Source organism: Moschus berezovskii, chromosome 21 (genome assembly GCF_049115385.1).
Source record: "Moschus berezovskii isolate FMDL1 chromosome 21, NW_MosBer_1.0, whole genome shotgun sequence".
Taxonomy (NCBI): domain Eukaryota; kingdom Metazoa; phylum Chordata; class Mammalia; order Artiodactyla; family Moschidae; genus Moschus; species Moschus berezovskii.
In genome coordinates, this window is record NC_142480.1 from 40,353,191 (window position 1) to 40,369,572 (window position 16,382).

Below are 16,382 nucleotides of genomic sequence, written 5' to 3' on the forward strand. Positions count from 1 at the left end.
CACTCCAGTGTTCTGGCCTGGAGAATTACATGGACTGTGTAGTCTATGGAGTCACAAAGAGTCTGACATGACTGACCGACTTTCACTTTCACAATCCCAATTAAACCTATAGGAGAAAACTGTAGGAAAAAAATCCATGTGACCTTAGGTTTAGTCTCTTTTAGACACAATATCAAAAGCACAATTCATGAAAGAAAAAGTTCATAATTTGGATTTTACTAAAACTAAACCTTTTGCTCTGTAATGAACATTGTTAAGCGAATGAAAAGACAATTCCCCAATGAGGAGAAAACATTTACAAACTACATGTCTGATAAAGGACATCTATCCAAAACATAAAAAGACTATTTAAAGCTCAACCATAAGAAAGCAAACAAACAAAAAAAGAATTTAAAAATGGATAGAAGATCTGAATAGATACCTCAGCAAACAAGATATATAGATGGCAAATAAGCATATAAAAAAAAAAAGGCTCGACATCATTTGTCATTAGAGAAACACAAATTAAAACAACAATGAAGTACCAGTCTCAGAATGGCAAATACCAGTTCTGGCAAAGATACACACAATAGAGACTTCTAATTTCTGGATGAGAATGCAAAGTGATAAAGCCATTTTGGAAGATAATTTGGCAATTTCTTAAGAAACTAAATGTTATGGGTTGAACTGCAGCACCACCCCCCTCCCAATCCCATGTTGAAATCTTAAACTCTAATACCTCAGAATATGACATTAATTGGAAATAGGGTCATTCATTGCAGATATATAATCACACTGGAGTTGTATACTGGAGTTATAATACTCTGACTTGCCTGGTGGCTTAGACAGTAAAGAATCTACCTGTGATGCAGGAGACCCCAGGTTGATCCCTGGGTTGGAAAGATCCCCTGGAGAAGGAAATGGTAACACACTCCAGTATTCTTGTCTGGAGAATTTCATGGACAAGGGAGCCTGGTGGGCTAGAGTCCATGGAATCGCGAAGAGTGGGACATGACTTAGAGACTAACACTTTCACTTATCACTTTCATTAGTTGGAGTAGTTCAGTTCAGTCACTCAGTCGTGTCCAACTCTTTGCGACCCCATGAATCACAGCATGCCAGGCCTCCCTGTCCATCACCAACTCCTGGAGTTCACTCAAATTCATGTCCATCAAGTCGGTGATGCCATCCAGCCATCTCATTCTCTGTCATCCCCTTCTCCTCCCGCCCCCAATCCCTCCCAGCATCAGAGTATTTTCCAGTGAGTCAACTCGTCGCATGAGGTGGCCAGAGTATTGGAGTTTCAGCTTTAGCATCAGCCCTTCCAATGAACACCCAGGATTGATCTCCTTTAGAGTGGGCCCTTAATTCGATATGATTAGTGTCTTTATGAAAAGGAAATCTGGAGACATATACACAGAGAAAGCCCATCATGCAGGGATGAAAGCAGAGATCAGGGTCATGCTGCTCCCTACCAGGGAAAGTCAAAGATTGCCATCAAACCACCAGAAGATAGGAGAGAAATATGAAATAGATTCTCCCTCACTGCCCTTGGAAGGAATCAACCCTTGCTGGTACCTTGATACTTCTAGCTTCCGGAATTGTTACACAGTAAATGTTTGCTGATTAAGCAACTCTGTTTGTGGTTCTTATTATGGCAGCCCTAGAAAACTAACACATCAAACATAGTCTGATCCTATGACAATCACATTTCTGGGTATTTATCTAGTGATTTGAAACCTTACACACACACACACACACACAAATCTGCACTTGAATGTTAATTACAGCTTTATTAATAACTACCCAAAACTGGAAACAATTAAGATGTCCTTCAATAGATGAATAGAAAAATAAACTATCTTACGTTTCCCTGATAGTTCAGTTGGTAAAGAATCTGCCTGCAATGCAGGAGACCCTGGTTCGATTCCTGGATTGGGAAGATGCGCTGGAGAAGGGATAGGCTACCCACTCCAGTATTCTTGGGCTTCCTTTGTGGCTCAGCTGGTAAAGAAGCCACCTGTTTCAAATTCCTGGCCCAATAGCTATTCTTCGTTTTTATATGTTTACATTTTCTATTTATTAATTCTTTTTTTGAAAAATATTTTATTTGTTTTTCGGTTGTGCTGAGTCTTTGTTGCTGCTCCGGCTCTTCCCTAGTTGGTGGTGAGCGGGGAGGGTACTCTCTAGATGCAATGCACAGGCTTTTCATTGCAGTGGCTTCTCTTGTTGCAAGCTTCCCTTGTGGCTTAGCTGGTAAAGAATCTGCCTGCAGTTTGGGAGACCTGGACTTGATTCCTGGGTTGGGAAGATCTCCTGGAGAAGGGAAATGCTATCCACTCACTCCAGTATTCTGGCCTGGAGAATTTCATAGAGAAGTCCATGGGGTCACAAAGAGTCGGACATGACTGAGTGACCTTCACTTTCACATATATGGAATGGTATAGTATTCAGCAATAAAAAGAAATATGCTATCAAGCCATGCAAAAACATGGATGAATCTTAAAAGTATATTGCTACATGAAAGAAATCAGTCTTAAAAGGCTACATACTACATGATTCCATTTATATGACATTTTGTAAAAGGTAAAACTATAAAGAAGATAAATGTATTCATGGTTGCCAGGCATTTGGGAAGAGAGAGATAAACAGATGAAGCACAGGGGAGTTTATGTTGTTACTGCTGTTCAGTTGCTCAGTCATGTCCCAGTCTTGGCTGTAGCATGCCAGACTTCCCTGCCCTACATTATTTCCAGGAGTCTGCTCAGGATTCAAGTTCATCGAGTCAGTGATGCCATCCAACAATCTTATACTCTGTCACCCCTTTCTCCTCCTTTCTCAGCATCAGGGTGCTTTCCAGTGAGTCAGTTCTTCGCATCAAGTGGTCCAAGTATTGGAGCTTCAGCATCAGTTCTTCCAATCCTAAAGATTCCTTTAGGATTAACTGATTTGATCGCCTTGCTGTCCAAGTGACTCTCAAGAATCTTCTCCAGCACCACAATTTGAAAGCATCCTCACAACCATACATGACTACTAGAAAAATCATAGCTTTGATCAGACAGACCTTTGTGGGCAAAGCAATGTCTCTGTATTTTAATAGACCGCGTGCATGCTAAGTCACTTGAGTCATGTCCGACTCTTGGCAACCCTATGGACTGTAGCCCTCCAAGCTTCTCTGTACATGGGATTCTTCAGGCCAGAATACTGCAGTGGGTTGCCATGCCTTCATTCAGGGAATCATCCCAACCCAGGGATTGAAACTGCATCTCTTAAAGTCTCCTGCATTGGCAGGAGGGTTCTTTACCACTAGTGTCTAGGTTTGTCATAGCTTTCCATCCAAGAAGCAAGTATCTTTTAATTTCACAGCTGCACTCACTGTCTGCAGTGATTTGGAGGCCAAGAAAAGAAGATCTGTCACTCCTTCCACTTTTGCACCTTCTGTTTGCCATGAAGTGATAGGACTTAATGCACCACGATCTTAGTTGCTGAATACTAGTTTTAAGCCAGCTTTTTTACTCTCCTCCTTCACCCTCATCAAGAGGATCTTCAGTTCCTCTTCACTTTCCATTAAGGTGGTATCACCTGCATTTCTGAGGTCACTGATATTTCTCCTGCCAATCTTGATTCCAGCTTGTGCTTCAACCAGCCCAGCATTTTGCATGATGTACTCTGAATATAAGTTAAACAAGCAGCATGACAACATACAGCCTTGATAAACTCCTTTCCCAACTTTGAATCAGTCCATTGATCCATGTCTGGTTCTAATTATTGCTTCTTAATTTGCATACAGGTTTCTCAGGAGGCAGGTAAGACGGTCTGGTATTCCCATTTAAGAATTTTCCAATTTGTTGTGATCCACGCAGTAAAAGGCTTTAGCATAGTCAATGAAGCAGAAGAAGATATTTTTCTGAAACTCCCTTGCTTCTTCTATGATCCAACAGAGATTCCAATTTGATCTCTGATTCCTCTGCCTTTTCTAAACCCATCTTGTACATCTGGAAGTTCTTGGTTCACACACTGTCTATGCCTGGCTTGAAAGATTTTGAGCATAACCTTGCTAGCATGTGAAATTGTATGGTAGTTTGAGCATTCTTTGGCATTGCCCTTCTTTGGGACTGGTATGAAAGCTGACGTTTTCTGATCCTGTGGCCATTGCTAAGTTTTCCTAACTTGCTGACAAATTGAGTGCAGCACTTCAACAACATCATCTTTTATGATTTTAAATAGTTCAGCTGGAATTCCATCACCTCCCTAACTTTTTTCATAATAATACTTCCTAAGGCCACTTGACTTCACACAGGGGAGTTTATAGACAGTAAAGTATTATACTATTCTGTATAATGGTCAAGCTATGATATTTTGCATTTTTAAAAATCCATAGAATTTTATAACAAAAAGAATGAGCCTCACTTGATGCAAATTTTAAAAAATCACTTAGGGCTTCAGAGGAAACCCATGATGAACTATTGATTGTGACAAAAATATCTAAAATATCCTCAGTGAAGTTGCTGAGGGAAAAATGTACTGACCTAAGTAACTATGGCAATGCATGGAGACGTAAAGGCAAAAAAAACCCTATATAGGCACTGTACTCCAGTCATCAAAGCATATGTACATCACCTAAGCGTTCAGGTTAAGAATTCTGAAACCTTTATAGATGTATACCAAAATTCAAAATTCAGTAGGTAAATAGATGCAATGGTATGACACAGGCTTTTCACTATAGGAACTGAGGGTGGAGGAGGCTGGGATAATCCATATGATATTACAGTTGGAGACTTTGGTGTGGAGCTATGTGTGGCTTAATATGGATATAGATAGGTTTACGCATGTACATGGGTTAAATAAACATATACCTTCTTCTGACAGCTTTAGAGGTCCCAGAAGAAACATCCCCCCCAGTACCAACATGCACACCCAGGACTCAGATATTCATTTCTAACACCATTTTTAAACAAAAGGAAACAGGGATCCTTGGAGAAATGTCTGATTCTAGGACTGGGGCCAGAAATATAAGTATGAGGAATCATGTAGTGCTAGAAAGAATGCAAGGACTGAAAGCAATCCACAAGAGAGGGTATCAGAGCAATGCAGGAGTCAACTGAACAAGCTCCCAATGACTGAAGAATCTGGTCAACAAAATAAAGTTGTATTCAATTATAACCCAGAGTAGAAAGTAAATGTTCATGAGTCTATACTGACATAAAAAAATGATTAAATACATAAATAAATGTGGGAGAAGAGATGAATGCCCAAGTCGAATAATTTAAGATAATTTATGTAAGTTTGTACTTTCAGTTCAGTTCAGTTGCTCAGTCGTGTCCGACTCTCCGTGACCCCATGAATCACAGCACGCCAGGCCTCCTTGTACATCACCAACTCCCAGAGTTCACCCAAACTCATGTCCACAGAGTCGGTGATGCCATCCAGCCATCTCATTCTCGGTCGTCCCCTTCTCCTCCCGCCCCCAACCTTTCCCAGCATCAGAGTCTTTTCCAGTGAGTCAACTTGCCGCATGAGGTGGCCAAAGTATTGCAGTTTCAGCTTTAGCATCAGTCCTTCCAATGAACACCCAGGATTGATCTCCTTTAGAATGGACTGGTTGGATCTCCTTGCAGTACAAGGGACTCTCAAGAGTCTTCTCCAGCACCACAGTTCAAAAGCATCAATTCTTCAGTGCTCAGCTCTCTTCACAGTCCAACTCTCACATCCATACATGACCACGGGAAAAGCCATAGCCTTGACTAGACGGACCTTTGTTGGCAAAGTAATGTCTCTGATTTTTAATATACTATCAAGGTTGGTCATAACTTTCCTTCCAAAGAGTAAGTGTCTTTTAATTTCATGTCTGCAATCAGCATCCGCAGTGATTTTGGAGCCCCCAAAAATAAAGTCTGACACTGTTTCCACTGTTTTTCCATCTATTTCCCATGAAGTGATGGGACCAGATGCCATGATCTTTGTTTTCTGAATGTTGAGCTTCAAGTCAACCTTTTCACTCTCTTCTTTCACTTTCATCAAGAGGCTTTTGAGTTCCTCTTCACTTTCTGCCATAAGGGTAGCGTCATCTGCATATCTGAGGTTATTGATATTTCTCCCAGCAATCTTGATTCCAGCTTGTGCTTCTTCCTTAGGGCGTATTTAATTTGTATGTAAAAACTTCAGGTGGAGCTTAACTCCCAACTCCTTAAAGTGGGGTACACATTTTGCCATCCTTCCAAAGTCCACAGAACAGAGAGGGAGGTACAGAAGAGTAACTTCACAAGGGAGAAATACAACAAACACTACATCCACACAAGTGATCAAGGTCAACGTCACCTGGGATAAGTGATGTTGATAGCATGTACACTTGATATGATGTGATGAAAATGGCATTTTACCTTTGTAGTCTTCTTCCTCCAAACTCACAACCTCAGTCTAATCCTGAGTAAACATCAGTAAATCCAAATTGAAGGACATTCTACGAAATAGCTGATAGGTAGTCCCAAGAACTCTCAAGATCATCAGTAAACAGGCATGACCGAGACACCATCACAGCCAGGAGGAGCCCAAGGAGACACGTGACACAGCTAATGCGATGCGGTGTTCCGACAGAATTCTGGAACAGAAAAACAGTGGCAAAAACTAAGAAAATATGAATGAAGTGTCGTCGTTAGTTCATATATTTATATTCGTTCTTTTGGGCTTCCCCCATGGCTCAGTGGTTAAAATAATTTGCCTGTAATGCAGGAGATGTGGGTTCAATCCCTGGATCAGGAAGATCCCCTGGAGGAGGGCATGGCAACCCTCTCCAGTATTCTTCCCTGGAGAATCTCATGGACAGAGCAGACTGGTGGTCCATAGGGCCACATAGAGTTGGACACGACTAAAGCAACTAAGCACATTCTTTCTTTAGTTGGAAAAATATACCATACTGATGTTAGATGTTAACAATAGTGGGGACTGCGTACTGACTGCATAAGAATTCTCTGTATGTCTCTATAACTCTTTTTGTAAACCTAAAACTATTCTAAATTTAAAAATTTAATCAAACAGAAAAACAAAATCATGACCTTTGATGTAGTCTTTTAGAAGATACTCTTGATCAGGTTAAGATAGTTTCCTTTAATCTTAGGTTGGCTGTGTACTTTTTAATCCTGAAAGGGCTTTGGATTTTATACAATACATTGAATTTTATTATGTTAGAATGTGTTGTTGACATGATAATTTTATTAGCCTGTTAACATGGTGATGAGTATTTTGCCTTCATGGGATAAATTCTCTGTAGCATGCAATCCGGAGAAGGCACTGGTGACCCACTCCAGTACTCTTGCCTGGAAACTCGCATGGACAGAGGAGCCTGGTAGGTTGCAGTACATGGGATCGCCAAGAGTCAGACATAACTGAACAACTTCTCTTTCACTTTTCACTTTCATGCATTGGAGAAGGAAATGGCAACCCACTCCAGTGTTCTTGCCTGGAGAATCCCAGGGAAGAGGGAGTCTGGTGGGCTGCCGTCTTTGAGGTCGCACAGAGTTGGACACAACTGATGTGACTTAGCAGCAGCAGCAGCAGCATGCAATGCTGTTTGATAGCATTTTACCCACATTGGAACTTCTTTCAAAACTGGAGTTAGTCCACTGAACACCTGCCACTACTTTAGCAACTAAGTTTATGTAACATTCTAAATCTTTTGTTGTCATTTCAACAATCTTCAAAGCATCTTCACCAGGAGTATATTCCATCTCAGGAAACCACTTTCTTTGCTCATCCATAAGAGGTGACTCCCCCTCTATTCAAGTTTTATCATGAGATTGCAGCAATTCAGTCACATCTTCAGGCTCAACTGCTAATCCTACTTCTCTTTCTAAGCAATCTTCAGTTACTTCTTCCACTGAAGACTTGACTCCTCAAAGTCATTCATCAGGAATGGAATCAACTTCTACCAAAATCTTGTCAATGTTGATATTTGACCTCTTTCCATGAATTGTAAATGTTCTTAATGGCATCTAGTATAGTGAATCTTTTCCAGAATGTTTCAATCTACTTTGCTCAGATCCATCAGAGGAATCACTATCTATGGCAGCTGTAGCCTTATGTAATGTATTTCTTCAATAAGAAGACATCAAAGTTGAAATTACTCTTTGATTCATGGGCTACAGAATGGATATTGTGTTAGCAGGCATGAAAACAGCATTCATATTTTTGTCCATCTGCATCAGAATTCTTGCATGACCAGGTGCATTGACAATAAGCAGTACTATTTTGAAAGGAGCCTTTTTCCCCCCCTGAACAGTAGGTCTCAACAGTGGGTCTAAAATACTCAGATAAGCATGGTGTAAACAGATGTGCTATCATTCAGACTTTGTTGTTTCATTTAGAGAGCAGGAAGAGTAGATTTAGCATAATTCTTAAGAGCCCAAGTGAGCTTCCCTGGTGGCTCAGATGATAAAGAACCTACCTGCAATGCAGAAGACCTGGGTTCAATCCTTGGGTCTGGAAGATCTCCTGGAGAAGGAAATGGTAACCCATTCCAGTATTCTTGTCTGGGAAATCCCATGGACAGAGGAGCCTGTCCATCTTCAGTCCACGGGGTTGCAAAGAGTTGGGCATGACTGACTAACACTTTCATTTTTCACTAAGGGCCCAAGGAGTTTCAGAAAGGCGAATGAGCATTAGCTTCAAGTCACCAGGGGCATTAGTCCCTAACAAGAGAGTCAGTCTGACCTTTGAATCTTTGAGCAGGGCTTTAACTTCTCCTCTCTAGCTATGAAAGTCCTAGATGGCATCTTTTCCCAATAAGGGCTGTTTCATCTACATTGAAAATCTGTTGTTTAGTGTAGCCACCTTCATTGATCATCTTACCAAGATCTTTTGGATAACGCTGCAGCTTCCATGTCAGCACTTGCTGCTTCACCTTGCACTTGTATGTTATGGAGATGGTGTCTTTCCATAAATCTCATAGACAGATCTCTTCTAGCTTCGAATTTTCTTCTGCAGCCTCCTCACCTCTCTGTCTTCACAGAATTGAAGAGAGTTAGGGTCTTGCTCTGCATTAGGCTTTGGCTCTGCATCAGGCTTTGGCTCTAAGGGAATGTTGTGACTGCTTTGATCTTCCATCTAGTCCACTAACAGTTTCTCCATATTAGTAAGAAGGCTGTTTCATTTTCTTATCATCCACGTGTTCACTGGAACAGCACTTCAAATTTCCTTCAAAAATTTTTCCTTTTAATCTGCAACTTGGCTAACTGGTGCAAGAGTTCTAGCTTTTGACCTTTCTCATTTTTTGACATACCTTCCTCACTATGCTTAATTATTTTTAGTTATGATTTAAAATGAGAGATGTGTGACTCTTCATTTGAACACTTAGAGGCCACTGTAGGGTATAAATTGGCCTAATTTCAACATTGCTGTTTTTCAGGGAATATTAAGGGCCAAGGAGTGGGAGAGAGACAGAGGAACTCCTGATCAGTGGAGCAGTCAGGACACAAGGGCATGCTAATTCACTTCAGTCGTGTCTGACTCTTTGAACCCAATGGATTGTAGTTTGCCAGGCTCCTGTCTATGGGGATTCTCCAGGCAAGAATACTGGGGTGGGTTGCCATGACCTCATCCAGGGGATCTTCCCAACCCAGGGACTGAACCGAGGTCCCTGCATTGCGGGCAGATTTTTTTTTTTTTTTTAACCATCTGAGCCCCAGGGGAAGCCCACAGATTTTATCAAATTTGCCATCTTATATGAGTGTGGTCTGTGGTGCTCCAGAACAACTTGAACAGTGATATCAAAGATCACCAATTACAGATAACCATAAAGAATATAATTTTAATGAAAAACTTCAAAATATTGTGAGAATTAGCAAATGTGACACAGTGGCATGAAGTGAGAAAATGCCGTTGGAAAAATTACGTCAATAAACTTGCTCAATACAGAGTTGCACCATAGGCTAATGTAAACTGATGTAAGTGTTCTGAGCATGTTCAAGGTAGGCTAAACTAATCTTTGATGTTTGGTAGGTTAGGTTGTATTCAATGCATTTTCAACTTATATTTTCAACTTGCAATGGGTTTATCCAGATGTAAGCCCAATGTAAGTTGAGGAAGATCTGTACTTATTGACCTGCTGTCCCACTGGAAAATGGTTTAACTTGAGATTTCTGGCATTGCAAAGTACAGGGGAGGCAAGGAAATAGTTATGCTTCCAGGACCTTGATCCCCACGACCATACCACACATATATGAAGTTCCTTGGCCCCTCTGGGCTCATATGTCTCTAGGATGGAAGGCAGGACTTTTAGGTACTTTCAGGTAATGTGTAGGTGAGTAAGAGCTGTGCTCATAGGGCCAGTGGAGGTGGTGTGTCACTGCCAATTTTCCAATTGATATTTATCTCTCTATTCTGTTGGGTTTTATTTCCCTTATGTGACTTCTTTTTTGCCAGCAGCCAATACTGTGTAGCTCATTCCTTACCACATGCCAATTCTGTGTGTATCCTGTCTGCCACAGATGGTGTAGAACTCAGGATCCAGATGAAGTGAAGACGACGCCAGTCTGCTCACCAGGAATCCCTGCTCTGGTGTTCCCAATCAAACACCTCCTCTGAGGCAAGCCCAAGTCAGCAGTCACCTTTTCTAGGAACCATTCTCCGGAAAGAATGAACCCTTCCTTCTTTTAGGATCTTGGTACAGTTATCAAAGCCTATACTGATTATTTATATATGCATCATGTCTAAATATGTATATAAAGCGGTTTCTTTTTTTGGTACAAGACACTTCATTGCAAGGTTGGCATATTTCTTTATTTTTCCAAATCAAAGAACTGATTCAGCTACCCATTCCCGATGTTGGGGTAAATTCATGGGCAGGCACATTTTGGTAAGCTTACCCCTAGTTTTGGTGCTATCCAAGAATTCTGGGCCTTATGCAATTCAGACATACAGGCATTGCCTCTGCTGGTCCACAGTGATCCTAACATCTGGTGGAGCTCGGATTCTCTGGAGCCTAAGGAAGCTGAGCTGCAGACCACCTAACTTCAGACCCTTCTGCTCTCAGCCTTCTGCAACATGCGTGCTGAGGGCTAAAGGCAGAGTTTACCCACCACTTTTGAAGGCTCTCCTCAACATTCTCTCTTCCATCCTCTCCCAGAATCAGGCCCCCTCTTCAACATCTGGGATATGATTAAACCCCTGATCTCTTTGGTGTCTGCGCAGCAGCTTTCCTTGGTAATGACCTTTCGCTGGCTTAAAAAAAAAAAAAAGCCTAGATCACACCACCAACTTTTGCCTGTCCTCTGGCAAGGAGCTGAGAGTTAACTTTTTCCCCCCAACCTTATGAATTGCCTTTAAAAGAGAACTAAACATAAAGAAGATATACACTGGGAATTCCATCACACACTTATGCAGCGTCTCCTCCTTGAATAATGCTTCCCTGGCAGATTTCGGCTGTCCTCTGGACACCTCCAGAACCATGTGAGAATCAGGCCGGTGATGCCCAGCAAATGGTTGCTGGAAGAACATCCACCACGGCTCGCGGGGGTAGGAGGGACCCGTCTCGTCTGTCTCCTCTCCTTTGGGTCGACTCGCGAACCTGTGAGAGCCTGGTTCCTGAGCTTTGCATCCTGTAGCTGGCGTGGAGGCAGGGCCCTGGGGAGCCAGATTCAGAAGGGTCCCACCGTTCTCCCAGCAACCCGGCGTGGCTTCTGTCTGAGAGTGACAGCGAGCGGACCGGGGACAAAGGACAGAAGAGAAAGGCAGAGCCCGGCCGTTGACAGCCTCGGGCACGCGGGTACCGCTCGGTGGAGACGGACGCGGGGAGGCGGCGCGCCTCTCCTGGACTTCTGGGCGACCGTCTCCCCCGCGGCCGCCTGCCGCTGGGGTCGGGCGGCGGGCTGGGGGAGGGGCGCGGGGACGGGGGCGGGGCTTGTCACGTGGAGAGGCGCGCGGGGGCGGGCGGGGCGTGGGCGCGCGCTGGGCTCTTTACAGGCGCGCCGGCCGAGCCGAGAGAGGCGGCTTTGCGGCCGTAGGCGCAGGCCAGGGCTGGTTTCCGAGACGCGCAGCTCCGGCTCCCAACATGCGCGGCTCGCTGTGCCTGGCGCTGGCAGCGTCGATCTTGCACGGTAAAGCCGCCGGGCTCTCCACCCACCACTCTTGCTCCGTGGGATCCCAGGCGGCTCGGGGCGCCCCGCGCCGCGGACGGGATTGGGGATTCGCGCCCGCTGCTAAGGGCGGCGGGAGGCGCTGCGGGTGGAAGGCGAGCCCGGCACTTCTGGGCGGCGCTGCTTGGGCGGCTGGGGGTGCAGGCAGGGGGCGCATCCCCTCCGGCTTTCGCTGAGCAGCCCGCGCGTCTCTCCTTTCCTCTCCTGAAGTGTCCCTGCAAGGCGAGTTCCAGAGGAAGCTCTACAAGGACCTCGTGAAGAACTACAACCCCTTGGAGAGGCCGGTGGCCAACGACTCGCTGCCGCTCACAGTCTACTTCTCCCTGAGCCTCCTGCAGATCATGGACGTGGTAAGTTCCGGCCGGGCCTGGGCCTGTCTGCCGCCGTGTGCCTCGGTTTCCCCAGCCGCCCAGGGAGGAACCTGGCGTTCCCAGGCCACCTGTGCGCTGGTACTTCAGACCTGACTGGCCCTCGGATTAGAAACTTAGGGTGAAAGTATCTCCATCCTGAGTCAGGAATCGTCAAGAATAGGTCCGAATGGTCACACATTAGTACCCCTTCTGGTATAAGTATTGGCATGCACTCTGACATGGGTGTCAATTTAGGCATTTCTAGACTTTTCTGTTGCTTCCCTGGGTACGGGTCTGGCCCTGGGCTTTGCAGCTGACTCGTCTGTCCAGGCAGAGAGCCAGCTGTGAGCATTTAGACCCCCTCCCCAGTTCCAATAATAGGCATGGTTTGCTTTCCTGGGGAGGTTAATGCAGGTGGTTCTGCTCTGAAGATGAGCAAGGCTCCGCTGCCCGGATACACTTGTCTGCTTGTTCAGGCAACTGCTTCCAGCCCCACGGACTTCTTGCAGACTTATTAGTGCTCACTTCAATTGGCAGATCTGTGTAAAATCTGGATAAGTTTGTTTTTCTGCTCTTCTAGATTGCTTTGGATATTCAATTTTCATTGGCACATCCTTCATACAGTACAAATATTTAATGAAAGCATTTAAGTCATTATAAGTGAGTTTCAGTGTCTAGCCTGTACAAAGCATTGGACTCGGCTCTGGAGCAGTATGCAGGGATGATGGTATTCCAAGGAGGGGAGAATGTGGTAGGAAAGGGATGTGAGAAAAACTACAACAGGTGGAAAGTGCTAAGAGCCTCCAGAAGTGTAAGAAGACAGGTGAGATTTCATAATCCTGCAAATAAAGAGCGCCCGTTCTATTAAACTGTTGTGTGTTGCATCATTTAATCTAGTTACAATTGCTAAGATGAATGGCTTCTTTTCCCACAGGATACCTGCGTTAAATGTGTAGTTCCTCCTATTCCACAGTTAGACCTATGCTTCAAAATATTCAGTGTGTATGCAGTGACATGGACAAACTATCACACTGGAGAGCTGTAAAAGCCAATAAGTGCTGTCCTGTGGGTTACCAGGGCAAAAATTGCTGTTTAGAGAGCTTGGACTGTAGGAAGAAGGAAAGGACAGAGATGTGGGGTTAGGGAAAGAGGTGCTGAGAAAGATGCCCTGGTGTTGAGCAGAGTCAGGGCAGAGAAATGGAATCTCAGAGGCTTTTGGGGATGGGTGGGGTGGGCACAAGCCCTGTGGAATTTGGGGAGGCAGACTTTATGGAGCAGCTTCTCTGTTACTTTAGGAATCATAGGATTTGTCCTTGGGAGCCTTGGTAGGTTCTGGCTCCATTCATTTCTGGATGATTGGTCTTAGGTGTGCGTGTTAAGTTGGTTCAGTCATGTCCAACTCTTCAGTGCTATGGACTGTAGCCTGCCAGGCTCCTCTGTACATGGGGCTTCTCCAGGAAAGAATACTCGAGTTGGTTGCCGTGCCCTCCAGAGGATCTTCCCAACCCAAGGATCGAACCTGTGTCTCCTGTGGCTCCTGCATTGCAGGAGGATTCTTTACCGCTGAGCTACAGGGGAAACCTGGTTGATCTTTGCTAAGTTTCTCAAGCATTCTGAGTCTGTACTTTCCTGTTAATACCTTGGACCGGATAGCACTTCAGCAGTCATTGTGATTACCTGAAGACTGTGGAGGTAACTTTGAGAGACTGCAAAGTTAGATGACAGTGGTCATTTTCATCTAAATAAAACAAAATCACCCCCCACCCCCAAAACACATACACACACGCACATTACAGAGGACTAGGTGAGCTAGCACACTCCAAAGTGGTGAGAAAATGAAAGCCACCCCAATGCCATTTGCCTGGGGTTGGCCCCAAATGGACCTCACTGTGGGTATGTGTGTGTCACAACTCCCAGTCTTGGACTAGTCCTTGTGCTGGATGCTTGGGATGTGGAGGGGCAGTGGCTACTCAGCCAGGGAGCAGGAGCAGTGACCAAGGGGAGCAGGTGCCGTAGGTTGTGGCAGTCTCTTTTGGAGAGAAGACCACTCACCAGGAAGCTCCAGGCTTCTTCCTAGTACCTCCATCTCTTTAAGAGACCTTTCAGGAATCAAATTGCATGAGAGATTTTGGCTTTTATGAAAAGTTTGGGTATAAATTAGGGTTACATGATGTGACAGCTAAAAAAATAGTGAAAAGCAAGCATTTGTCAAGTTAGAAGATTTTAAGAATAATAATAATTATAAGCAGTGTGTGTCATCAACATTGCAATACCAGAGAGAAGGGCTCGTGAAGACCACTGTCAGCAGCCAGAGGTCACAGGAGGGTGGGAGGGGAGAAAGCTTTGGTCTCACCTTGACCATGGATTTAGCTGTGAGTGTGTTGAACTTCCCAGCTTGCCAGTACCGTGAGCTCATGGAGTGGCCTTCAGCAAATTTACTTTCTAAGCTCTGTTTCCTCATGTGTAAAATGAGAATAATGTCCACGTCACAGGGTTTTGAGAGGATTAAATAAGAGAAAGGACTTGCCACACACTGGTAATTCACTGAAGATTTGCTTTATCTTCATTATGTAGCTAGTCAAAGGTTGGGACATCAATGCCTAGAAAGGTGTGGTCTCTTGGCCAGGATTGCTCACTGGTTAGAGGCAGGGCTGTGCAGAACACGCACAGCTGCCTTGCAAGTCCTTTGTATGTCCGGCCTCCTTTAGAATCCTTAACTTCTTTTGTAGAAAAATAATCAGCTTAATTTATTTAAACCACTTGAGTGTAACTGATTGAATGTGACTGTCCTGAGATTACAGTGAAAAGGAAGTCTCTCTATCAGAAATAATGAAATATGCAAACATTTGTATTCCAGCCAGACTTGAGTCTGTCTGGTTTTGAAACAGAGCCAGGGCTTTCCAGCCGGACTCTCGGGACCTTGGACAGAGATACAGTGACTCATAACTGATTCATGTGGCAAGGCCTATCTGGTATCAGGTTCTCTTTACAAATTCAGTTCCAGAGGTCCTTTGCCCATTCTGATTGGGCTGTTCTAGAGACCATTTTCCTTCAAAATCTTGTTACTGTTCCGCTTTCTGCCAGCAGAGATTTTCCAACTGGAGTAACAGGGAGATAATGTATGATTCTACATGTCTTATTTCCATGGAAGATTGTTTACCTGTTCATCAGCTTATTCAATACATATTTTTTATTGAAATCTTGTGGACTTTGCTAGGTTCTGGGAATTTATACATGGTTAAGGGATTATTTCTACTTCTGTAATTCACAGTCTTATCTATGGAGACTGACATGTAAATTCAGGAGTATCTCACATATACCTGCAAATGTGGTACAGACACACCTTGGAGGAAATATTTACTTCCAGCCAAGTGGCTAGGAATTAGATTTCTAAAGGTGAGTAGGAGTTTGCCAGTTGGAGCAAACATGGAGGGTTTTCCCAGTGAGGCGAACACGGTGAAGAGAGAGAGTGGGAGGACACCATCCCCTCAGCAAGGTGTGTCCTGTGGGGCACTGGCTCCCAGTTGATCTTGGCTGCCGTTGTGCTGCAGAGCTTTACAGAAACTTGAATGTGCTTATGTGTGTTGAGAATTTTTAAAAGAGGGATGTCATACTAACCAAACTACTAACTTTCTCTTACATACCCTTTTGTAAGAATGATGTTCTAGAAACACACCTTGCAAGATGAAGGACGGGGGTTATCTTTTGGTAGGAGGGCTAAGGTGAGTTCATACCATGGACAGAAGAGATGTTGAGCATAAGGTATGTCGAGTGGCTCTGCAGAGTTTAGATTTCGTCTTGTGCCCTCATCAGGGTATATCTCCCAGGATATGAGGAGGTGGTGGTGGTGTGCCAGAGGATTCATGAAGCTGCAAGATTAGCTTGCCGCTGCATATTTTTCTAGAAATGGAAGCAGTCCAAACCA

General features: G+C 44.2%; 1 protein-coding gene and 1 pseudogene across 1 annotated transcript in view; one reads left to right on the top strand and one right to left on the bottom strand.

Moving 5' to 3' along the window:
- Positions 1–12,024, bottom strand: part of LOC129550069 (wee1-like protein kinase 2 pseudogene) — a 56,531-nt pseudogene extending 44,507 nt beyond the window's left edge.
- LOC129550392 (neuronal acetylcholine receptor subunit alpha-7) overlaps positions 11,947–16,382 on the top strand; it is a 145,887-nt gene continuing 141,451 nt past the window's right edge. The window contains exons 1-2 of the mRNA XM_055417998.2: positions 11,947–12,068; positions 12,318–12,457. Of these exons, the coding sequence (XP_055273973.1) occupies positions 12,023–12,068; positions 12,318–12,457 (186 nt within the window). The 5' untranslated portion in view covers positions 11,947–12,022. The remainder of the gene's footprint in view (positions 12,069–12,317; positions 12,458–16,382) is intronic.